At 43.1% G+C, this 25,152-nt stretch overlaps 1 protein-coding gene across 1 annotated transcript in view; it reads left to right on the forward strand.

The window, feature by feature from the left end:
• Positions 1-2,026: 2,026 nt before the first annotated feature.
• HCRTR2 (hypocretin receptor 2) overlaps positions 2,027-25,152 on the forward strand; it is a 61,087-nt gene continuing 37,961 nt past the window's right edge. Inside the window, exon 1 of the mRNA XM_073335119.1 lies at positions 2,027-2,252. Coding sequence (XP_073191220.1) covers positions 2,027-2,252 — 226 coding nt within the window. The remainder of the gene's footprint in view (positions 2,253-25,152) is intronic.

A 25,152-nucleotide genomic window follows, 5' to 3' on the forward strand; every position in this document is an offset into this window, starting at 1 on the left:
ACCATCCACAAGACTTGTTACCCTGTCAAAGAAAGCTATCAGGTTGGTTTGATAGGATTTGTTCTTGACAAATCCATGCTGACTTTTACTTATCACTTTATTATCTTCTAGATGTTTGCAAATTGATTGCTTAATTGTTTGCTCCATTATCTTTCCAGGTACAGAAGTTCAGCTGACTGCTCTGTAATTCCCTGGATTGTCCTTATTTCCCTTTTTATAGATTGGCACTAGATTTTTCCCCTTTTCTGGTCTTCTGGAATCTCTCCCAGTACCACAGCTACCAAAGAGTCTGGCGTTCTAGACCTTTTTGAAGTAGAATGTCAGCTCATATAGAAATAAACACTTGAAGCAGAAGAGGTCTTCATCATTGAGCCTCATTTGGCAGAAACGAGGCTCTTGGAGAGCCTTACACATTTTCCCAGTACTAGAATCACTTGGAGCCTCACTATTACTCCCTTTGGTACCTGATGTCTCCAGAACCTTCTTCACAATCAGCAATCCAGACTTCTTGGAAGGAGATAGATCATGCCTGCTCCTTTTGTTGGTACCCATACACTTAGAGTACTGGGCTTTTGGTACTTCCAGCATGGACATAGGTGCCACATCTCCCAATGCTTTTGTGACTGAGACCTAGAGGTGGATAGGGTACCAGTCTACATATCTCTCAAGGGTCTTGGTGAACAGGATCTGGAGGTAGACTGAGCACTATATATGCTCAGATGCTGGTGGCCAGGGGGGTCCTTGGATCCTGGATCAGAAGCCAATCCTAGAGCTTGCTCCATCGTCAATGGTTTGACTTTATTTCCCTGTTTATGAAATCTGCTGTTGAATGGGGAGCAGATCTTACACTTAACCGGTATGTGTATGTCTCCTAAACACCAAAGGTGTCCAACGCTAGCTGGGATAGCCTCCTATCAGGAAAAACAGCGCTTTAAGCATGGGGATCCCAGGGTACCCCAGATAGTAAAAACGTCCAGAACAAACCCTCAAAAGGTAGAAACAACAAATCCCAACTAAACTAACTATGACTAGGCAAAAGGGAAGTAGGCATGATCAACATTCCATCTCAGGCTGAAGGCAGTTGAGGGTGGTTCACTTGTGCAATCCTATATATCCTTGGTATGAGGCATGAGGATATGTAGGATTGCATGCACAGGCTGAACGGGCACTGCTATCAAAATCTCAGATCAAAGATGCAGGAACACATGTGCCTCTGAAGTAGAGCACCCATTGGGACACTATGCAAAGAAGATTTCCACATCTACTTTAGCCGCTTACCCAGCAGGACTTGAAGGGCTTTCCGAGTCACCAGCCACTGATTTCAATAGCTCCCCCGATTCCATCTCATCTGCTGCTGCTCTTTTTCCTCCAAAATTGAAGTTTAAAGCTGGAACAGGACAGGGGAGACGTGGTGGGGGTACAGAGAGCAGACTGCTAGGGAAACTTGGGAAGAAAGAAAACTGGGGTCACAGAAAGGGGCATGAGAGGAGGGACAGTAGCATAAGGAAGGGTCTGTGGAGCTAGGGAGGGCAGTTTTGGAGCATCAAGGACAGGTGTAAATGTATGTCTAAGGATTCCTAAATGTGAGACACACATTGCATGAGCACACTTGTATATACGGGCAGTGAGGCAAGTGCACTCTTGCTTACAGGTTGGATCACATATACTCTCACATTTGGAAGCAAACTGCCCGCTTCTCCTTCTCCCCCCAAGGATTTACTGTGTATTGCAGATTCTGTGCCAGAATGATGCATTTGTAAGCATATGCTGTACCGGCTCCTGTGTCACTGCAGCCTCTGATGCCAAGTCCTCATTCCCTCTCCCAGAGCTGCTGTATGTGCATCTTTGCTGGGAAGCTGCAAAGGTAGTAGGAGAAGTTGCAGAGTAAAAGCCTTGGTCATCATTGGCTCTAACTTTTTTCATTCTTTTTCTTCTTTTCATTACACATCACCAGTGTAAATGGATGGGCTTCACAGAAGCTTGAAGTACTGAGAGGTTTTGATCCAGACCCAAGCTACAACCAGTGATGTCTGAGACCAAACTGGATGATCCCCCTTCTTGTAGGAACTGGTCTTCTGTTCCAGAACTGAATGATACTCAGGAGCGTTTTTCAATCCCCTCTGTTGACTACGATGATGAGGAATTTCTGCGATACCTTTGGAAGGAATATTTACATCCCAAAGAATATGAATGGGTCCTGATTGCAGGGTATATTGTTGTATTCATTGTGGCTCTCATTGGAAACATCCTGGGTGAGTATTGCTCTACATTCCTCCCCAGAAGAGTTGTAATATAACCTGTTTGGATTGTTTTTCAAACTGCTTAAACTGTGAATAAAGAACAGCAGTGTAGTGGTGGCATTTGGGAACATTGTTTTTTGCATCTGAGAGTGAAAGTTAGATTTAGACAAACAGATGAGATGAATGTGTGTGTACCTGACAGTTTATTTTGAAATGAAAATTGCTAACTCTTCATGCCATTTGTCATGATTGTGGTATTTAACAGGCTGGTAGCATCATGTGCTACAGTCTTTTGAGACTGCTAAAAGCAGCTTTTGAGTGTTTTAATTTAGAGAGCAACATTAAGACATCCAGGTTTTTTAGCTGTTTACTAACAATTAGTTGCAGTTGTAATTAGAATCCCTAAGTAATCCTAGTATCCAAGCTAGGAAGGTTGTGTCAATGAAATGTTAATTTTCTAATCTCTGTCCAGGTGTCAGAGGTGCTGAAATTCTCCAGCCCCATTCAAATCTTTACAGATAGATGTTTTCCCTCATACAGTGCTGACAGCTGCTCTTCGACAGCACTTCTCTGCCTGGTCGTCATGCTTTTTTCATTCAGATATTCTCAACCGAGTTGGTAGAGTTTAACTTTCACATTTAAATGCATAGGCGGTCATTACTCACCTGACAGGAGCTACTCTTGGCATTGATAAATGTAGAAAATGGATCGAGAACTTGGTCTCATATCTTCAGGTTGAATCGATTTCTGTGCATAGAATGAATGCTAGGATCCAAGGGTGTAACTATGGAGAATAGGGCACTCCCAACTTTCAGTCCAGGAGGGAGAGGAGACAGAAATATCTGTCTCTCCACACATCCCCACTCATATTTCATTCATCTGTGAAGGAGGAGGGGAGGTAGCACAGCAGAAAGCAAAGAACAGTGGCTGCAGCTTCATGCAGAATTGCTGAGCAGACCCCTATCAGGGAAAAAGTGAAGGGGTGCTGTTCAAGGGGGACTTGGAGGCAGGTACCATGGGTAATTTATGGGAGGTGAACTGCGGGGCAGGGGAAGGCAGAGAAAGAGGGGGAAGATATAGGGATCTAGAGGAGTAGGAAGGTAAGGCAGAGCAAAGGGGGAGGTTGGAGGTACTATAGTAGACCAACTGAGGGAGAGAATGTCAGAGTGACTGAGGGAGGCAAGGAGGATGTGAAGAAGGGGATGGAGCAAAGCAACATCACAAATGAAAGTTTTAGTGAAACCTTAGGGCACAGAGTTATTGGGACCTTAAAAGAGTAAAGACGGGAATCTGGGGAGGGAGGAAAAACGGTGAGTGGAATAACTAGGGGAGAGAATGGCCTTTGGGAGGAGGTGACCAAAGGGATGTGGAAAGAGGAGGAGGTATGGGAATAAGAAGAGGTTTTGAGGTAGGGAGGGGAGAAGAGGGGTTTGAGGAGAGAAGTGGATATTTGAGAGAATGAGGAAGAGTTTGGGAAAAGATGCTGAAAAAGTGAAGTGCAGAAAGAGGGGAAGGTTGACTGAAGGATATGGAGGTTGGGCAGAGTTTGGTGAGAAGTTTGAGATAATATGGGTTTGGGAAAGAGGAGAGATTGGAGATTTGGAAGTAGAGGGAATATTCAGGGAGAGGGAGGGAGGTTTTACAGAGCAATTGGGAGGAGGACAGTGTAAGGTGTTTGAGACAGATGGGTATTGTGGAGCAGTGGGTAGGGCAGGAAGCTTTGTGGAAAGGTACTAAAGTGAGATTCAAAGACTTGGATGTGTCAAGAGGAGAGTAAAGAGCCTGGGAAATGAGGAGGTTGGGGGAAGAGGTAGCACAAGCTGATAAATTTGAGGTGGAGGATGGTAGGAGAAGTGCAGAGCCATGGTGTGGAAGGAGCAGACAGTAAGGACAGGCAGGAGTCTGGAGGTAGAGAGAACAGCGAAAGTGGTTGGACAGTAAAGGCAGAGGAAACTTGGGGGGGATAGGAAGGATGGAGGAAGAGGAGCTTGTGCATAGGTAGCAGATTTGAAGATAGAGGAGAGAGAAGAATGATGGGGGAGAAGGAAAATGCCTTTAAAATAAGGAGAAGAAGCTGGGGAGCATGAGGAGGCTTAGGGGGAGCTGGTAGTGACTGAAGAGAGAGAATGTGAAGGGATTAATGAGGAGCCAACATCCTTGGAAACTAAAAGTACCAGCCAAAGGGTAGCTCTCAGGAGAAATAATTGAGTAATATCAAGGAAAAATATATATAACTCTTTAGAATCTAATGTAAGCATAGGTTTATAAAGAAATGTTCCAGCAGTTATGTCCAGGGCTTAAATGCTAGGACAAGTAAATCATGCCACACAATTGGAGGAGAATTAAGGATGCATTCAGGGACCGATTCTCCAAGTACTTGAAACCACAGGATACTGGACTCCTGGGGGGAATTAAAATACCCAGATGTCTGTTGGGTGTTGGTTACAACCAAACATACACCATCAGCAAGTATCCTGAGTTACACACAGGAAAGGGTTATAATCCATGAGCTAAAAAATGCAGCCGCAAGAGAAATCATCTTGGACTGACTTGCTACTGATCAGGAGGAACGGATTGAAAATGTGAGGCAAATAGAGGCACGATAAGGAGTGTTCACAAGCTACTTGATTTTAACAGAGTATCAAAGGGTTAATAAAAGCTAGCACTACAGAGGGATTAGATTTCAAAAAAAGCACTTAAAATTTCTATTGAACAGAATGAAATGGGAGGAATTATTCAAATCTTGACTGTGGAAAAAGGCAGAACACTCTAAACATACCGCAATAAAGGCTTCTCAGGTGGGGAGTGGGGGAAGAGAAGAAAGGACGACTGCCAGAAACAAGAAGTGGCTAGTGTAGTGAGACTTGGAAAGGGGAGGAAGCCACCCAAACAAGACTGCATAATTAAGAGTTGTAGGAAAAAATTTATGGACACAAAACATAGTGCTAGGCATAGGAATCCAGAATCTGAAAGGCTTTTGTATTGTTACAAATATATTAGAGATAGTGTAACAGGGAGAAAATTTCCATACTGAATCTTTTAATTTCTCCTCATGGTTTCAATTTTTCTAGGTCCCTTTGTGTAATTTCTCACTGGTAATTCACATAACATGGTAAATTTTAAGTAACTTCCATTCTAAGTATGGGAAATTCCATCATGGATAATTGACTTTTGTTTTCATTCTGTAGTCCACTTTATAAAATAAATCCTTTTATGGATTCAGTGCATTTCCCAATAGCTTCATCCCCTCACATGTGGTATCCACTAAAAAAACCCACTAAGATGTTCCTGCATTAATCTTTAAAATGATGTCCTATATCAGTAGTTCTCAAACTTTTGTACTGGTGACCCCTTTCACAAGCCTTCGAATGCAACCCCTCTTATAAATTTAAAAACACCTTTTAATATATTTAATACCATTAGAAATGCTGGATGCAAAGCAGTGTTTGGGGTGGAGACGGACAGCTTGCGACCCCCTCCATGTAATAACCTCGCAACCCCCTAAGGGGTCCCGACCCCCAGTTTGAGAACCCCTCTTCTATATTCATCCTGTATTGTAGCTGCCAGTGGTAAGCAAACTTCTGCATAAGTAGCTTGGCCTTCTGGCATTTCAAATTGTTTTTCCTCATCTTAGCATTAGTGTCTCTTGGCCCATTGCATAAGGACATAAGATGTCATTGACAGAAATGTTTTGTAGTGGGAATTGGAGAATTGCAGCAACAACTGAAGAGACACTGGATCTCTGGCAAGGGTGCTGGAAAGCTGTGTGAGACCCAGATTAATAACCAGGAAGTGTTAGAAAGTTTGAATAGTAATATACAGACTTAAGGGTGTAAATTACACCATTTGAAGGTATGCCAATAATGCGTTCATGTTCTTTTCTGTTTCTTTAACAATCCTCTTAACCTGAATAGAAACCCAATAAAATTTCAGTTGAACTTTTTGGTCATGGTGTTAGCCATGGAGATAGGAGTGGCAGAGAACGAGCAGCTTGGAAGACTCCTAAGATCTGATTCCCCTCTCACCTAAACTACTTTTACATTGATTTAACTCTTTGGGCGTCAGGGGAATTACCTTGGTGCCCGTGAGATCAAAATCTGGCCCATAAGCTTGGGATTTGATGTATTTAGCCATAGCTAGACCCACAGTTTGAATTAAAGCTTTTGAGATGCAGTGCTGACAAAGACTCCTGCGTATCTCCTGAATAGAAAAAAAGACAAGTACCTATGTTAGAAATATTGTTGGAGAGAAGCAGACCCTGATGTTGGAAATCGGCAGACATAAACTTATGTACTTTGGCTATGCTAGGTGCAGAGATGGAAATGCCCTGGAGAAAATTACTATAGAAGAAACGGTGGAGGGTCATCGTAGTAGGGGATGACCAGTGATGAAATGGGTGGATGGTGTGCAGCAGATCACTGGAAGATCAGCTGCTGAGTGCTCAAAGTTAGTGATGGATCGTGAAGGTTTTAGAATATTCTACTATCATGTCACTGATATTCAGACATGAATAAATGGATTTATTTACTAGAGCCAGAGTGGCAACATGAATACAAAGGGTATCCTACTATGAAGCACATTTCAGACAGCTCTAGCACTGTTATTTATATTGCAGTTGTGCTCAGAGGACCCAACCAAGATCAGGGACCCACAGTGCTAGGTGCTGTACAAACACACATGAAAGTTCAGCCCTGGTCCTAAAAGGACAAGTAACATGAAAACGGAGAGGGAAGGGCAATACAATCAAACATACAATTTGTTTATGCGTCTGCATTTTATAATTTTTATAATGAAGAATTAGTTGCAGATGTCCCCTTTTGCCCCTCAATCTAGCCATCATTAACTACCAGTTTTTTTTGTAGTGCTGTAGTGTGAAGTGGGTCTTGAGGGAAATTTGGAGAAGAAGGTAGTGGATTTATAATGCTATAGGACTGTTTTCAACTCCTACACCAAATTTCCATGGGTACTGATCACTGCTACAGCTAGACTGTTCCCTGCCATTGAGTTTAAAAAGTTCATCTGTATGATACGTTTAAATTGAGCAGACTGTCTGCGAAGGACATTCTGGTCATGCTGTGGTGTTGTATTTCTGTAGCCCACCCCCAATGTGGCATGAGTCTCCTCCCTGGTGCTTGCTACTTGGAGTTGCTTCTCCCTTCTCCTCCCATGGATGTGTCAGGAATCGGAGCCTGCAGCAGAGCCAGTCTCTGGGAAAACTGTCAAGTGCAGCTAGCCTGTAGTAGGCTGCCTAATTGGCTACACCACCTGATTGGCTGGAAGAGTCGGAAGATCAGCTCTGAAGCCAGCAGTCGTGGCAGTGGAGCAGCTGCTCGAAGCAGTTTCCCGCTTTGTTCCAGCCTTGGCCCCAGCCCTGCACCCGTCTTGCCTCACTCCCAGTGACCCGGTTCTTACTCTCAGCTCTGATTCCTGACTTCTGACTTCGGCTCTGACCTCTGACTCTGGCACTGATCCTAAACTCCACCTCCTGACTCCAACTCTGCCCCGGGCTCCAATCTCTGGCTGCCTGATGCCTGCTTCGACCACTACACATCACCACCCACAACCCGGTCCCTGGCTCTTTTTTGTGACGCTTGGTGGCTCCATGCAAGGTGACTCTTCCCTGTGCCCGAGACACAAGGGGTGCTACCCACTGGGGAAATGAATAATGCTACCATTGATGGCAAGGAATATTAAACCAGTACATATGAAACAACAAAAATACATTAACACAAATCCCATCAAAGAAATGACACACCCAAAACCAACAATATTACAAAGGGAGATTTTTATTGGGAGCAGGAAAATAGGATCCGAGGAAGGAAAGGGTTATGGTTAACTAAGTACTAAAACATCCACAAATTTCCCACCTCCCTTCAATCACAGCTCTTCCCCAGCTCCCTCCCTGCCCCTTTGCCAGGCTGGAGATGAGTGCGGCAGCACTGCAAATGCTGGCTGGCTTAAACAAAACCTCTTACAGTGGGTTTCCCCTGGGTGGGGCAGGGTCCTCTCCTGGCTCCATGGTCTGGAGTCCTGTGCAAATTTCAGCTGGCTCTTGGTAGTCTTTGCCTGGTCAGTTCTCTGCCTCTCTGAACACTGGTCTCCTCAGGGCTGGAACTGCCTGATGCACCAGATCCCACCGCAGTTCAAAGACTGCCTTTGTGGGAAGGGGAGTTAATCGGGGGCTCCCTGAGATGTTCTGCTTCTCTCTCAGCTCTCAAATTCAAAACTCTAAAATGAGCCTCTTTCTCTTTCAGCTAGGCTGGCCCCTCCCCCGGGGGTATGTCTGCACTGCATCTGGAAGTGAGCCTCCCAGCCTGGGTAGACAGACTTGTGCTCACAGGGCTCATGCTAGTGCACTGAAAATAGCTGTATAGACACAGGGGCTTTGGCTGGAACTCAGGCTCTCAAGCTTTCTGGAGCTGCAACAACAAAGCAACATCCACACTGCTATTTCTAGTGCACTAGCGTGAGCCTTGCTAACACAAATCCATGGCCCCAGGCTGGGAGGCTCGCTCCCAGATGCACTGTAGACATACCCTGAGGGGCTGAAAAGCCCTGGTTCATCGCTGGGCCAGTATACTGGTTGTCCATATCAACCCATGCAGTAGCCTCCCTATTGGCCTCAGCAGTAGTTTCTATTCCATTTTGTTGCCATCTGTTACACCAAGTGGGCTGGGAAATGTCAGAGGACTCTGGTAGCTGTTATTATCGTAATTCATAGGGTAGGGGCCCCTAGAGGCTCAGTCCAGAATTCCAGAAGCTGGCAAACTCCATGTGGGGTTACATTTGAAGGCCAACAAGTTTGTGATTCAAATAACTTAATAACTTTTCCCCATATTTTTCTTCTAAGGAGTAAGGCCTTGCATTCTTCGTTCATTGACTGATACCATGATCGTTTTCTATCTTCTGCTACTGTAGTTCAGATCAGAGACATAATTAAATTCATGTTTCACCATCAAATTCACTACCAATTTGATTATTTCTCAGGGATTGTAATAATTTATACATGCTCCCTAGGGCATCTGTGTCTTGATTAATTGTTCTTCAGTAGTTTACACTCCATTTTACTTTTACAGTTAGATCAACTAATAATTAATTAAGACTAATTTATTATATATTTCTAAATGAGCAGAGATGCAACATGAATGCCAGAGACCCAGTTAGGCTCTGAGGATCAATTCACTTTGAGGCATGTCTGTCTGGATTTTCATTTACTTGACAGAAGCAGTATTAGGGAGCAGTGGAGCAGTAGTTTATCTTTTTGACTCTTCTTACATTTTGCGTGTGACTTCTTTTTCAGGTCTGCTTTGTAGGGATTTGTGTGTCACCATTGTTTAGTGTCATTGTGATATACCATCCTATGTAGATTTATCTAGCGTGGGTTGCATGGATAAATCCAAAGGCAGAATTTGGCTCTGAATTTTTTTAATTGACTGGTATGGCTGTTAATTGGTTTCTAATACTATATGTTTATCATGTGCTAATTATTGATGATTCCGCAGTCATACTGATGTGAACAATGATTCTTTAGCCAAAAAGTTTGCATTAAACCTACTTAGCAGTATCTGAAGTCTGGTTACCTCACCTGTTGCTCATTGTTAAGTTGGCAGATAGAGCAAAAATTATATAGAACCCTTCTCAAAGACTAAATATCATCTACCCTGAGCCTGAGCAATAAGGGACTAGGAGTGTTGTGTGTGATACATGATTCTTCTGCACTTTCACATGCTTTCTAGAAAAGGTGTCCATAGCCTTCTGAAAGGGAGAGCTGATCATGGCCGAATCCTATGCATTATATTGCAGGATGTTTTTCTCTGAAACCGGTGTCAAAAATAGCGTTGCCCCTTTCTGCACATAAGAGTGCAGCTTATGTTGGTGCCAGTGTGGGGTTGTTGCTCTTTGCTATTTTACAGGGCATGAAAGGGATGCATGATGGGATTCCCACTGTCCAGCCATCTTCTACCCTTGTACCATGAGTGTCTGCTCCTGCTGATGTGGTTTGCTGCTTTATGCTTTCTCTGTGTTTGGCGTAACAGGAACCTCACACACCAGAACTGATTGCTGTTTACAGGCAATAAGCTCTTGGTTGGCTCTCCTGTTAAAGCATCTGCACCTGTAATTAGATAATCATTGCCTCAGCTTTATATGACACATCCATATACAAGATGCATCTTTACGAATTACAGACTTGCATGGTTTTTAAATTGATTTTACTGAAACCTCGATGGGCAGAAACTCTCAATTCTAGGGGGAGCTCCAAAATCCCCCAGTGCTTTAGGGTGCCATCTTAAAGGAACCATCCATTAGGATGTTATAGTGAGCCCCCTCTACCTGTGCCTAGCTGGTGTTGCTGGGCTAGCATGGAGGAGCAGGAAGATCAAAGCTTTGGTCCCACTTCCCTCCACCCATTCAGGCTTGTATGCATCCCCTAGGGTATCATGAGAGAGCTCTCCCTGCTATCCCTGGAGTTCAGGGATTAAAGTTCTCAAGAGTGCAAAGTGGTTCATTGTACCTACCTCAGCAACACTTGTACAAGTAGAAGGCACAATGTATCCCTCAGAGATTAGCACTAAAGTGGATTGAATAATCCTCATGGTTAGTTACCAATCAAGTGTAGAGTCAGAGACTTGAACTGTGATTGACTTCTACTGGGTTCCTTGCTCACCTGTGCCACGGTTCTTGGACTTCTCCTCTTTAACATCAGAACAGGACATAGTCTGCGTTACCATTCATCGCTAATCCTAATAAGGAAGGAAGATAAAGACATTCCACAGTACTGAAAATACTAAATCCTTCAAAACTGCCATCAAGTCATTATGTTGGAATGCAAATCTGGTTATGACATTTAAATGATTGAATCTACTAAAGCACAGAACTCCTAGAATGTGAAGCTAACATGTTGCGTATTAACTTCTTATTTTCACCTCCAGGCAGTTACTGTTTATCACCTGCTGCCTTTTAGAGGCTGGAGAACAATTTTAATACAATCCGTTAGGACCCCTGAATTCTATAAGTTGCCAAGGAAAGCATAACAAAACCAGTAGGGCAATTCTACCCTATCAGATGCCTATTCTGCATTGTACTAGGGAATGTAGGCTTATTTCTATGATGATTCAGTCTGGTGAGTTAGGTGGTTATCTGCAGGAGAATGAAACTTGGGTCTTCATTTAAAGCATGATTTTCTAGTATTTGAGCTAAAGGAGCAGACTCATAAACCCTCAATATGTGGTGTAGGCATTACAAAGGGACACAGTCATACAGTGGTAGTATGGTCAGACAAGATTTCCAGTAGAGGAGAAGATTCAGGGCACTTTGTAATAATTGTTGCATCTTACAGTGGTAGAGAACAAAACTGGGTCACGGTATTAAATGTTGACAATACTTGGGAATACTTTTAGCAGAAGTTGTCATTGTTGTTCACCACTGGCCCTGGCTGTCGGATGCAGAGAAGGGCTCAGTCTCCTGAATGGGGAGTCCCTATATTTATGCCCCCCAGTCAACTTTCCCCAATGCCATTTCACCCTAAACCCTTCTTCCTGCAGCAAATGGATGAGTCTCATTAGGCTTACCAGGTGTTGGTGATACTTGGGAAGGACACCAGGAGGAATGGGGTGTGTGTGTGTGAGACAGAGAGAGTGAATGAGTGAGTTAGGACTTTCACTCAAAACCTCAATAGTGACTTCAACAATGTCAAAGCTGAATCACTTTCCAAATGAATCCATTAACATTAAGGTGCGTCAAAACTGTTGATGCTAAAGAATGTGATGTCACCATCAGGGTTTTGCATTTGGGATGAATTGCTTTTTGGTATGTGTGGGAGATGGAACTAAATGTTCTTTTATTCAATGGCAGATGCAGTATCCATCACACATCAAAAGTCCAATTTGAAAAGTAAGGGCTATGTGACCAGGTGCTTGGAATGGACCATACTGAGAGAGCCACCTCAGGGCAGACAATCCCCCCCAAACAAGTGGTTTATTCTATAATTAGGGTCAGTAACAAGCCAGTAACAAGAGAGTTTTTATAGCAGCACACTGGTTAACAAGAAGCCAAACAGAGCTCCATTTAGGTATTCCAGCCCTTGGTTCTCATCCAGACAAATTGATCTAATATAGTGAGAAGTTACTGAAAACCCAATTCATCGTACGTGAGGTTCTAGTGATCCCAAAGGATCAGACACTTAATCCCCCCGGTCAATATGTACTTCAGATCTTACCCAAATATCACGCGGTCAGCCAATCCTGATAGTAAATTAACTAAAGATTTATTAAGAAAAGAAGAGCATTATTGAATGATTAAGATATTATATACATTACAAATGCTTGCAAGGTCCTTGTAGCAGATTTGTAGCAGTGATGGATGTGTCTGCTGGCTTACAAAAGTCTCTCTGGAATCATCCCAAAAGGTTAGAATTCAAATGCAGCTTAGATGTAGAGTCTGTTAGAGTCTTTCCTTGCATTTTCCAGGGTAACTACATGGAGATTCTAGTCCTACAGTTTGAATCTTTCCCTTTGTAGACTTCAGCAGACTAGAGATGCAAGATCAGACCTTAGGTTTCACTTTTATAGCTGAAGCAGGTGGTCAACTGTTTTGAGCATAGCATGTGAGTGAGGATTCTTCTACGTTGAGCACCCACTGACCCACCACTTTGAAGTTAACATTAAATTTCCTATGCATACAGTATCCGAGGGGTAGCCATGTTTAGTCTATATCCACAAAAACGGCGAGGAGTCTGGTGGCACCTTAAAGACTAACACGGGTTCTCAAACTGGGGGTTGGGACCCCTCAGGCGATCGCAAAGTTATTACATGGGGGGTTGCAAGTTGTCAGCCTCCACCCTAAACTTGGCTTTGGCTCCAGCATTTATAATGGTGTTAAATATATTAAAAAGTGCTTTTAATTTATAAGTGGGGTCACACTCAGAGGCTTGCTATGTGAAAGGGGTCATCAGTACAAAAGTTTGAGAACCACTGGACTAACAGATTTATTTCAGCATAAGCTTTCGTGGGTAACCCCCCACACTTCTTCAGATGCATGTGTAATCCCTTGGGGTTTAGAGAGTATGGCCCCTTTAAGTCTTTTTTCCTTGTGGGGAGGGGGAGCAGTGAGAGAAAGGAGGGAAACTGGGGTGTGTGGCTGGGGAGCCGGGAGAAAGAAGGGCTGCAGCCGGGAAGCCCTGGACAGAAAGTGAAACCCAGAGAACCTGCCTGAAGTCTGGGAAGGACAGGGCAGCCAGTCAGGGACACCGCAGGACAGGAGCCAGGAGGAGCACTGTGCCAGGGAGGAATCACCCAAAAAGGACAGGCTGGAGCTGGACCCAGTATAACTGCCTCCCAGAGTTGCATGGGGCTGTGAGTACTGGGGCTTGTGACTCTGCACTGGGAATAGGGAGGGAGGCTCCTAGTTAGTTAAGTGGGGAGGTTGTTGCTCTGTGTGGCTTTGCAGAGAGCGGCAGAAGAGGGCACCGGAGGGGTTTGTTGGGCAAAGTTCACTGGCACTGAAGACGACCAGGAGCACCCAAGACTCAGCACTGAACTGGAACTCTGTGCTCAGACACATTGCTCGGTGTCTGCCCTTTCAGACTGTGCTGCCACGGGGCCTTGGTTTGGATGCAACCTTTTTCTACTGCTCCCCCTATACTTCCCCTTGTTTTCTCCTCTCATCCCTCTGTAAATAAATATCTCCCTTTATTATATCCATTTTACTTTTCCTGTGGATGTGTGTGTTCACTCGGGGGGTTTGGAACAGGTGCCCCTGGGGAGGAGGGAATTTTTCCTGCTGCATTCCTGCGCGCGCAGTCTCTTGGCCAGAGCTGCCTGCAGAGCAGACTCCATCTTGGCCACGAGGGTGCTAAAGTTACACATGGAGTGAATATTACAGATACAGACATAAATATACTGGCACATGAAGAGAAGGGAGTTACCTTACAAGTGGAGAACCAGAGCTGACAAGGCCAATTCAGTCAGGGTGGATGGGTCCACTCCCAATAATTGAGGAGGAGGTGTCAATACCAAGAAAGGGAAAATTGCTTTTGTAGTGAGCCAGCGACTCCCAGTCCCTATTCAAGCCCAAATTAATGTTGTTAAGTTTGCAAATGCATTGTAGCTCTGCAGTTTGTCTTCGAAGAATGGCTACTTTTAAATCTGTTATTGAATGTCCAGGGAGATTGAAGTGTTCTCCTACTGGCTTTTGTACGTTACCATTCCTGATGTCTGATTTGTGTCAATTTATCCTTTTACATAGAGACTGCCCAGTTTGGCCAGTGTACATGGCAGAGGGGTGTTCAGAGTACATGCACTGTGCATTGCAGAAGGGTACATGGCAGAGGGGCATTGCCAGTATATTTACACCTGTATCTGTAATTTTCACTCCATGCATCTGAAGAAGTGGGGTTTTTTTCATGCCCAAATAAATCTGTTAGTCTTTAAGGTGCCACCGGACTCCTCATTGTTTTTATGCATACACAGGTAATCTAGTTCATACTCAGAAGGCAACAGCCAGTCATTAATGATAACAGGGAAAGATAAACTGAAGACATAGATAATATTATTAGTTTCCTGCAGTATCTCACATCTTTGACCTTAAGGTTAACAGAACGTAGTTGCATACCTAATGTAAGGCAATTAAGACCTGAAAAGGATTTAGCATCTAAAAGCTAATTTGGTTACACTGGTAAATTTCTAACAGGATACAAATACAAACACATTTAGCATCTACCCTTGATTTCTATTACTAAAATGAATGGGTTAGTGATTGCTGGTCTAGTATATCTTTGATATTCACATACAAGTGAATTGTCCTGATACAATTGTAATGCCTCTTGTTGTCATGGGTCATACACAGGTTAGCTGGTTTTCCAGTGTCACAAGCTGTACATTAGTTAAATTTTTGGTCTATTACTTCTGCAACAGATGTGTCCTATCTGAAAGTAGGGTGCAGGAAAACAGAATTGTAAACACACCGACTGTATTTTCATATGTTTACATCTGAAACCTATTAAAACATTTGTGAATTTCAGCACATTTTTCAGTGCTGCAGAAGGCATAATAATAGGTGAGGTATAATCTGCCTGCTCGTGTACCTGCAAAATAAAATATTTGTGTATGGAAAATACCAGTTCTTCCACAGCAGTTAGACACTGCCCTATAGCTGCATTTTTTTTCTGGGACACTACTTTAAGCCGTGGTCCAGAAGGTAGGTTAATGTACAGTCCTGCCTTTTTATTGGGTGTTTGGTGTGAGATCATATCACAAAAATGTCAGTTTATGAAAATCACTTTAAATAAACATGTCACTTCCCACATTTGTAAATAACACCATTTGAAGATGGTATAGGTCCACCTGTCTACCCAAATAAGCAAGCGGATTTTGTGACTTTGACAGTGGTTGCTAGTGTTATTAAACTGAAAGTGAAATGTCAGAAGAGACAAGCATGCATTCAACTACTGCAGTGAACGGTTCTTGCAAAAGAAAATGACTATATCATAACAGGATTCCTTTTTATAGGAGTAGGATCATAAACAATTTGGCTAGTCATCCTCTAATGTCATTCTGAAAGTCATTAGTTCTGCTGGAAATATGGTCAGTGTCAAAAGAAGAAAATTGAATCCTGAACAAGTGGGAAAGATCACATTCCTAAAGATTACAAGTCTATGGGCTACAATTAGATTTTGACTCTTCTCATAGTTTGGGTTACATATATGTAACCCACTCTTTAGCAATGTGGGACTTCTCTGACAGACCCTCTTTCTCCTCCCCTTAACACTGCTGAAGATGAAATATTTCTTACTGACAAATAGTGAGCACTTACTTGCAGGCTATCTATGCAGCAGTTCCTGTACAACATAGGTGTGTGTTTGGTGTTCAGCTGGAAGTGAACTTCAAAAGGGATCTTACTGTGACAGGGGAAAATGCACTGCATGTGTCCTTAGCTTCATCTACTTGATAGGTTACCCAGAAGGCAAATACCAAATTTTCAGCTAGATTTGTTTTTTGATGCTCACATTTAATTAGTTATACTTCTGAAATTTAGGGGGGATTATGTAAACAGAACCTGTCCTTTCTGAATTAGTTTAGTACTGGTGAAAAGTGTTGGAGTAACAATTCTAGTAATCAAATCCTCCATTTACCCCTTGAACAGATACAGCATTGACACAGGCACTGTAAGGTCCCCCATACCAGCTTTATGGTGTACCTGAACCTTGTACCTTGTTCTGGAGGAACCACTTCTGCTGGGAACAAGGTAGCTAAATCTCCATGTCTCTTCAGTCATTCGGCCCCTCTGCTGAGATTGCTGAAACAATTATTTGCTGGTGGCTTTGTGGTGTGGATCGTTGTTCAACAGGAACTGAACAGAAACTCCCCTCTCTATCCAGACTCATCAGCTTTTCAAAATATACCTTGGTTCTAGATCCTTGTACAGTTCTTACCGCCTATACCACTTTTTGAAATCAAGTGAAACAAGACTTTTTTGTTGGGTAGTAGTTAGCTGTTCGTTTACACCCCTTCATTTTCTATGCTTCTCAGATCTGGAATAGCCTTCTGGGTGCTGCTTCCCAAGGAGGGGCACGGTCAGGGTTTTCAATCTAATTCTGGGAGCGTGGATTTGTTTAATCTTCATTGTCAGAGCAGTAGTCATGATGTTGAACAGTGATGTGGTTTGTGATTCATAGCTTGAAATACTTTATGCAAAGCTTTGTGCATGCATATATCTGCAGTAGCACTCAGCTTGTATGGAGAAGTGTACCTTCCTTTGTATGGTCCTTCTGTCTGCACTTAAATACGCATTTGAGTATTGCCCCATTATCCGCCTCCTATGCCTCTACATAGATGTGTATTGAAGGATACGGTTTCAAAGGTGCACAGCATTTCAGCCCCAGAATTCCCCTTGACTTTATTATGAGTTGTGCAGATAAAACCTCGCAGTGTTTTAAGCATGTAGGGCTTGAATGTGTGTGTTACATTGTGATGTGTACTGTGATGTTCTATTTAAAGATCCCTACAGGTCTAACATCAAATTGTGCATCAGGATGCATTGGGCTCTTGCACCGACATCTTTTTATTGTTTAAATCTAAATAAATACATTAAATGTAATGATATCTGTGTCCACTTGGTACTTGTCAGCTCTGCAGAGATGACCAATAACTGTCAGTTAGTACTGGTTGTAATTGTTTTTGTGTATGTGATGTGGAGATGAGAAACTGAACAACTGAGTTGTCCTCCATCATTCTTCCCAAGGCCTCAGGCGCAGAAGTCAAATGGTACCAATCATCCCTACCTTGGGCTCGGTTTTTCTGGTGTTTTTTGTCGATATGAAATAATGCCACTACATTTATTATTATTATTTATTTATTATTATGCTATGGAGTGTGCCTCTAGGTCAGCCTCTCCATCACTGATTCCATCCCTGGAATCAACAAAGAAACCCTTGTTTAGGTAGCCTATTATTGGGTATTCTTAAAAGGTGTCCCAGATATGTCCATCTCTTCTTCTATACTACTTGTATTGTTGTAGGTAGTTGTGCCTTTTCTATGACTTCTTAATTACTTATTTTATCAGTCCATTTTACTTTGATTATTCTAGGCAGACACCTGCATTGAAAGCTATTCAGTTTGCATACCATAGACTTACTATTTTCCTAGGACACTACTCTATATAGGAAGATACTGAGGACATTGCTTCCAAAGATCTTAAGTTTTGGTGTTTTTGCTAATCACGTTGAATGTCCATAAATATTGAGTTTTTTGTTTTTTTTTAAATACAGCACTTACTTTTTCTATTCTGGACTTTATGTCAAACATAATCATCAGTATCATGAATGACCTGAGATAAGTGAAATTAATAATTGTTTTTAAAGCTTTACCTTCCGAGTAGATACAATCAGCGGCAGGTAAATTAATTTTCATAACTTCCAGCTTTGATTTATTGATAAGACCAGTTTGCTTGTCAGAATTTGCAAAAACATCTGTTTTTCTGCTTGTCTTCAACTGATTTATTTATACGACAGATATCGTCTGCAAATCAGTCTCCAAGCTCACCATCTATCTGTTAATACCTGTTGCCATGCTTATGGTCTGTCACATAACAAAATGGGGACAAGATACTAGCTTCCCTGACACAAGTGTAAACATTAAGCCAATTGATTAGCTCTTAGTTTATCTGAACTGCACATTGAGTGTTCTGATGCCATTTTTTTTATAACCTGAATGATTTTACTGGGGACTCCACAGACTTGTATTATCTGCCACAGTGATTCTCTAGCTGCATTATCAAACACCTTTTGGAAATTCACAGAATTCAGGACTACTGACGGTTACCATATGTTACTTTGCTTTACAATATTGCACAGGTTGAAGTTCTGGTTTACACAATATTGATTTGGGCAAAAACCATCTGGTTGTCCTCTGTCTGTTATCTATATGACCACTCTAATTCTATTTAGGTGGGTGATTACACAGAAAGCTTTCCCTGGAATTGAAAGCAGCAAAATCCCATGCTACTTATTACAATCACTCTTATCGCTTCCTTTGGGGAGTTTGATTATAATCCCTCTCTTCATTCTTCTGGGGTGTGTTCCTTCCCTCCTGCCAAATTCGAAGAGGCATAGCAGGATTTTGATGTTGACTTCTCCACTTACATTAAGCAGTTCTTCTGTGATTTGATCTTCACCTGGTTATGTATTGTTCTTTAATCTTACAATGGCTACTTTCAATTAATCCACTTTCATCTTCTCTCCCTTGTCAAAGTCAAATATTATTCCTGAAGGAGGGGGGGTTCTGTTAAGGATACCATGGAAATGTTCTGTCCATCTTTTGCTCTGCTAAGTTAAGGGTTTTCCCTTGTTTATCTTTATTGGACTTTCCCCATTGCAGCTAAAATCTCCAAGTCATTTAGTAGTTTGATAAAGAGCTTACATCTCCTTATCATAGTTGCCATTTCTGCTTCCAATATCTGTCTATTGATATATGCTCTTTTTATCCTTTCTGGCTGATTGATTTTTTTTAAACCATTTCCTCTTTATCCTCTTTATTCCTTGTTTATCTTCTTCTGGACATAAGTAAGGCTGCGAGTCTGTCACGTAGGTTACGGAAGTCAGAGTCCATGACTTTCTGTGAACTCCATGACTTCTGCAGCAGCCAATGCTGGCTTAGGGGCTTCTGGAGCCAGGCAGCCCGTGGGCCAGCAGCAGTAGTTTGGGTGTGTGGGAGGGGGCTAGGAGCGGGGGATTGAGCAGCGTGTGGTGGGGGCCTCCCCTTACCTTGGGGTGGGGGCCTCGCCAGCTCCCACTGGCATGGCCCTGCAGCTCCTAGGCGGAGGGGTCAGGGGCTCTGCACGCTGCCTGCCCTCACAACTCCCATTGGCTGCAGTTCCTGGCCAATGGAAGCTGAGCAGCTGGCATTTGTGGTGGGAGCAGCGCGCGCAGTCCCCTGGCCCTTCCACCACCCAGGACCTTCAGGGACACACAGTCAAGTAGGGAGTCCCTGTCAGCCCTGCCTAGCCTCACCCCGCAAGCACCAGCAAGGGTGCCGGGCCATGTGCTGCAGCCCCCCAACCCCAGTTTCAGTTAGGAATATATAGTAAATGTCATGGACAGGTCTTGGCCCATGAATTTTTGTTTACCGCCCATGTCCTGTCCATGACATTTACTAAAAACACCCATGACTAAAACGTAGTCTTAGCCATAAGGAATTGAGTAGATTTAATTTAGCCAGTTTTCATTCTACAGCAGGTTTCACGTGCCATTACTAATCTGCCATTAACCTTCCTACCTTTGCTAAATCCAAGGATAATCGTTGTTGTATTTATACAAGATTGTTTCCATACTATTTCTTTATCTTAAAAGACTGCCTTCACCGTATTTGAGAACTTGTTTGAAAGCTGAAATTCAACATCTGAGTGCACCAACTCATTTCATGGAAGTCTCTGAACAACAGTGAAATGGTAACAACTTTCAGTTCCTACAAACCTGACCATCCTATGAATCTTTGGCAGGCTCCATATTGCATAGCCAATCCCCTGATATATTCAGCCCCCCTAGCTTGCTCATGGCCAAAGATTATCCAGTTGACCAATTTAATGAACAAGTTTTATGCAGAAAGATCATTATCCCACTACTCTAATTTCTAATTAACAGAGGAGGACTTCCACCCTCTAGAATTTGTTTTTTGTCTCTAAGCTCTCACGTACCATACTCCTGAGGCACTATATATGAACCTAGATATGATCGATAAGAGAACATCAGAGCAGCTAGCAACATCTCAAATCATGGATTTCTTTAAAAGTTAGAGATTTATACACATTAGTTGATGGAAAACAGTGAAGTAGTTGTCTTGCCCATGACTACCAATGCAGGATTGTTCCCGCATGTATATTTTTGAATGCAAGTGGGAATTACAGTGTGTAACATCGGGGACTATTCCACACTAATAAATTTCAGTTAGCTTGGCAATCAAGAGTAGATCCCTAAATTTTCCTTCATTCATTTTAATTCAGTCTTAGTTTCTTATAGGATTAATGGAATGGTATCAAGCACCAGAAGCAGGCAGTGGTTCCTTCAGATCTGGACTTGACTGAGAATTCGTGGGAATACCTATATTAAAATATGTTTTAATGTTCTGTATGGCGCAAAGGGAGCATAATCTAGCTACTTACTCCTTTTGTCACTCTTCTATGAATTTGTTCCAATTTGTTGACATTTTTCTAGTGTTGAAAACCCCAGAGCAGGATGTGCCCATATAAAAGAGTGATCACCTCCATGGTGGTTGATGTGATGCTTTTGTATATGTAGCCCAAAATTGCATCAACCTTTTTTGCCAGCATGTCATATTACAAGGTTATCATATCCTGTCTATTGTGGATTTCAGCATTATTGTTTTTCAACTATCTTATTTCTTTTGCATCTCTGTTTTTATTACTTTTCTGAGTTGTATCTCATTTTATTTTGCTGTCCTATTTTTAGATAAGTTTAGTTTAAAAGTTGAGTGCTCATTACTCATAAAAGTTGCCAGATTGACAGCCCCAGAAGCTCATATCCTTTTTCTCCTTAGTAGAGGTCTCTTTGTGTTCTCTTTTGTCCCCAGTGCTGTTTGCAAAACCTCCCAATTTACTGTCCTCTGCCTATTTAATTAACATGCTCCTCCTCCTTTTTTTCATATCATTAGTAAAAATCACTGATGTCTTTCCTGAAATAAACATAGAGTGAAACTGCTCTTTACTGACCTTATCATGCTACTGATACTTCATAACCCATTTTCAACTTCTTTTATTCCATTATTTTAGGAAGGAAAATTGTTCACTGATACCCCATCAACAAAATGAGAGAAGTTGAAATGGGTTATGAAATATTAATAGCATTACAAGCTCAAGAAAGAGCAGACACTGGTTTTGGTTTTTGGCCTTTTGTTGGATAAAAAAATCTTTAGATTCATAAAATGCTGGACCTCAATTACACCTACCCCTTCATCGTCTTCCCTTGCCCCAAGTTCCCTCTTTCCTTCCTCTGCCTATTCATGTATTTCTTCTCCTTTTTTATTACTGTTACCCCCCCACTCTAATATGTTATCTCTATAAAGCATTGTCTGTTTTTGCAGTGGCTGGTTTTTCAACTTTGACAAGTTGTTAAATTGTGTAATTGCATAATTCTGTCAGCGCCTGTGAAACATGCAATATTTGGAGACATATACAGGCTGTAAGATATTTACCTTTTTTGTACTTTTCATTGTCTGTTTCTTTTTGAAAATCAATAAAAATGTACTGTGACATGTTCAGTCACAGAAACCCGCCTTGGGACTTTCAACTGAGATGCTGAAATTACCTCTGAGCCCATTTTCCCTGCCAGCTTGAGACTTTCAGAACCCTGTCTTGATGAGCCAGACACACTAACCTGCTGCAACACAGACCTAGGGTCTGGTCCATGCCCCTAAAGCTGCAAACTAAACTGAAAACAGTTCAGCAGGTTACCTGTCTCCAGCACCCAGACAGTCAGTTCCCAATGAGATCCAAACCCCAAATAAATCTGTTTTACTCTGTATAAAGCTTACACAGGGTAAATTTGTAAATTGTCCACCCTCTATAACACATAGAGAGAGAGAGATGCACAGCTGTTTGCTCCCCCAGATATGAATCACTTATTGTGGGTTTATTAATAAACAAAAGTGACTTTATTAAGTATAAAAAGTAGAATTTAAGTGGTTTCAAGCAATAACAGACAGAACAAAGTAAGTCACCAAAGTAAAATAAAGCAAAAATATGCAAGTCTAAGCCTAATACATTAAAAAAGTAATTACAGGTAATATCTCACCCTCAGAGATGTTCAGTAAGCTTCTTTCATAGACTGGACTCCTTCCTAGTCTGGGGCCAATCCTTTCCCTGGTACAGTCCTTGTTAGTTCTAGCAGACATCTCAGGTGGTAAGCAGGGGTTTTCTCATGACTGGCAGCCCCTTTGTCCTGCTCCACCCCCTTTTTATAGCTTTTGCACAAGGTGGGAGTCCTTTGTCTGTGCTTGGCACCCACCACTCCCTCTGAATGGAAAAGTACAAGGATAGATTCCAGTATCAGGTGACATGGTCACATGTCCCGTGAGACCCCAGCCTCCATTCATAGAGTTAATCATAGAATATCAGGGTTGGATGGGACCTCATAAGGTTATCTAGTCCAACCCCCTGCTCAAAGCAGGAAAAATCCCCAACTAAATCATCCCAGCCAGGGCTTTGTCAAGCCTCACCTTAAAAACCTCTAAGGAAGGAGATTTCACCACCTCCCTAGGTAACCCATTCCAGTGCTTCACCACCCTCCTAGTGTAAAAGTTTTTCCTAATATCCAACCTAAACCTTCCCCACTGCAACTTGAGACCATTACTCCTTGTTCTGTCATCTGCTACCACTGAGAACAGTCTAGATCAGGGGTCGGCAACCTATGGCATGCGTGCCAATTTTTAATGGCATGCTGCTGTCTGCCGGACCCAGGCAGACAGCAGCGTGCACTAAAAATCCTGCCCGGCCAGCTCTTTTCTGCCCACCGCTCTCTCCTTGAAGAGTAGATAAGCTTCCCCCTCCCCCTGCCTCTTCCCCAGCGTGCTGGATTCCTGCCCCTCTTTCTCTCCCTCCCTGCGGCCGATCAGCTGATGGCTCTTGCTATGGAGGGGGAGAGGTAAAAGTGGAATTGCAGTGTGCTCTTTGCTTTGGGGACCTTGGGGAAGGGGGTGGAATCAGGATATATCCCCTCCAGCTCCCTGCCGTGAGCCGCTCACACACTCCAGCCCTCTGCCCTGACCCCTGCACCCCCCTCACATACACCCAGCCCTCTGCCCTCACCCCTGAACTCCCCACACACCCCAGCCCTGACTCTGACACTCCCCACACATACCCAGCCCCCTGCCCTGGCTCCTGCACCTTCCCCACACACCCCCAGCCCCTACACAGCCTATATCCTGACTCTTGCACCCACCAAATACCCACTCCCACCCTGAGCACCAAACAGGAGGTCTGGGACACACACACACACCATTCCCACCTGCACCCCTCGCACCAAATGGGAGCTGCCCAGGTAAGCGCTCCACACTCAAACCTCCTGCCCCAACTCTGAGCCCCCTCCCTCATTCTAGCTCCTGGCCAGACCCTACACCCCAACCCCCAGCCTGCTCCTTCACCCCCAGCCCTGTTCTCAGCGCACTCCCACCCTCATCTCTGTACAGAGAGAAGAAGAGAAAAGCTAGAACCAGGGAGAAGGTAGGTACCTACTCTATGTGGACAGGGCCGGGACTCCAGACCGGCAGCGGGCTGAGCGGGCCCGGCAGCTGGGTCCCTGGCTGGCAGGAGCTGGCGGACAGCACCCCAGACCAACAGGGCTGAGCAGCAGTTCCCGCTCAGCCTGCTTCCGACCTAGGTGAATGGAACCCCAGGCTGGCAGTGGGCTGAGTGGGCCGGAGGCGTAAGATCAGCATTTTAATTTAATTTTAAATGAAGCTTCTTAAACATGTATGTAAACAAGGTTTCCAAAGACAATAGTTTAGTTATATAATATATAGACTTATAGAGAGAGACCTTCTAAAAAATGTTAAAAAGTATTATTGGCACGCGAAACCTTAAATTTAAGTGAATAAATGAAGACTCGGCACACCACTTCTAAAAGGTTGCCGACCCCTGGTCTAGATCCATCCTCTTTGGAACCCCCTTTCAGGTAGTTGAAAGCAGCTATCAAATCCCCCCTTCATTCTTCTCTTCCTCAGACTAAATAATCCCAGTTCCCTCAGCCTCTCCTCATAAGTCATGTGCTCCAGCCCCCTAATTATTTTTGTTGCCCTCCGCTGGACTCTCTCCAATTTTTCCACATCCTCCTTGTAGTGGGGGGACCCAAAACTGGACACAGTACTCCAGATGAGGCCTCACCAGTATTGAATAGAGGAGAATGATCGTGTTGCTTGATCTGCTGGCAATGCCCCTACTTATACATCCCAAAATGCTGTTATCCTTCTTGGCAACAAGGGCACACTGTTGAGTCATATCTCGCTTCTAGTCCACTGTAACCCCCAAGTCCTTTTCTGCATCTTCCTTCTTCCATTCTTCCTGGTTTGGCGCACACACACACAGGAAGGTTTGCAAGTAAACAGAGCCATTTACAGGTCATTGATTCAGAAGCACCCTTAATGGCTTCCACTTAATATGTTTACATCAGTAATATAAGTTTAGAGCTTATTCTTCTAACTCCAGACATAGAAATAATACATGCAAACAAATAGGATGAACACACTCAGTAGATTATAAGCTTTGTAATGATACCTTACAAGAGACCTTTTGCATAAAGCATATTCCATTTACATCATATTCACATTCATAAGCATATATTCATAAAGCATATGGAGTGCAACGTCACATGTACGTCACAAAAAACCATCATGATGTATTTAGAAATGTA

The sequence above is a fragment of the Lepidochelys kempii genome, chromosome 3 (genome assembly GCF_965140265.1).
Source record: "Lepidochelys kempii isolate rLepKem1 chromosome 3, rLepKem1.hap2, whole genome shotgun sequence".
NCBI lineage: Eukaryota > Metazoa > Chordata > Testudines > Cheloniidae > Lepidochelys > Lepidochelys kempii.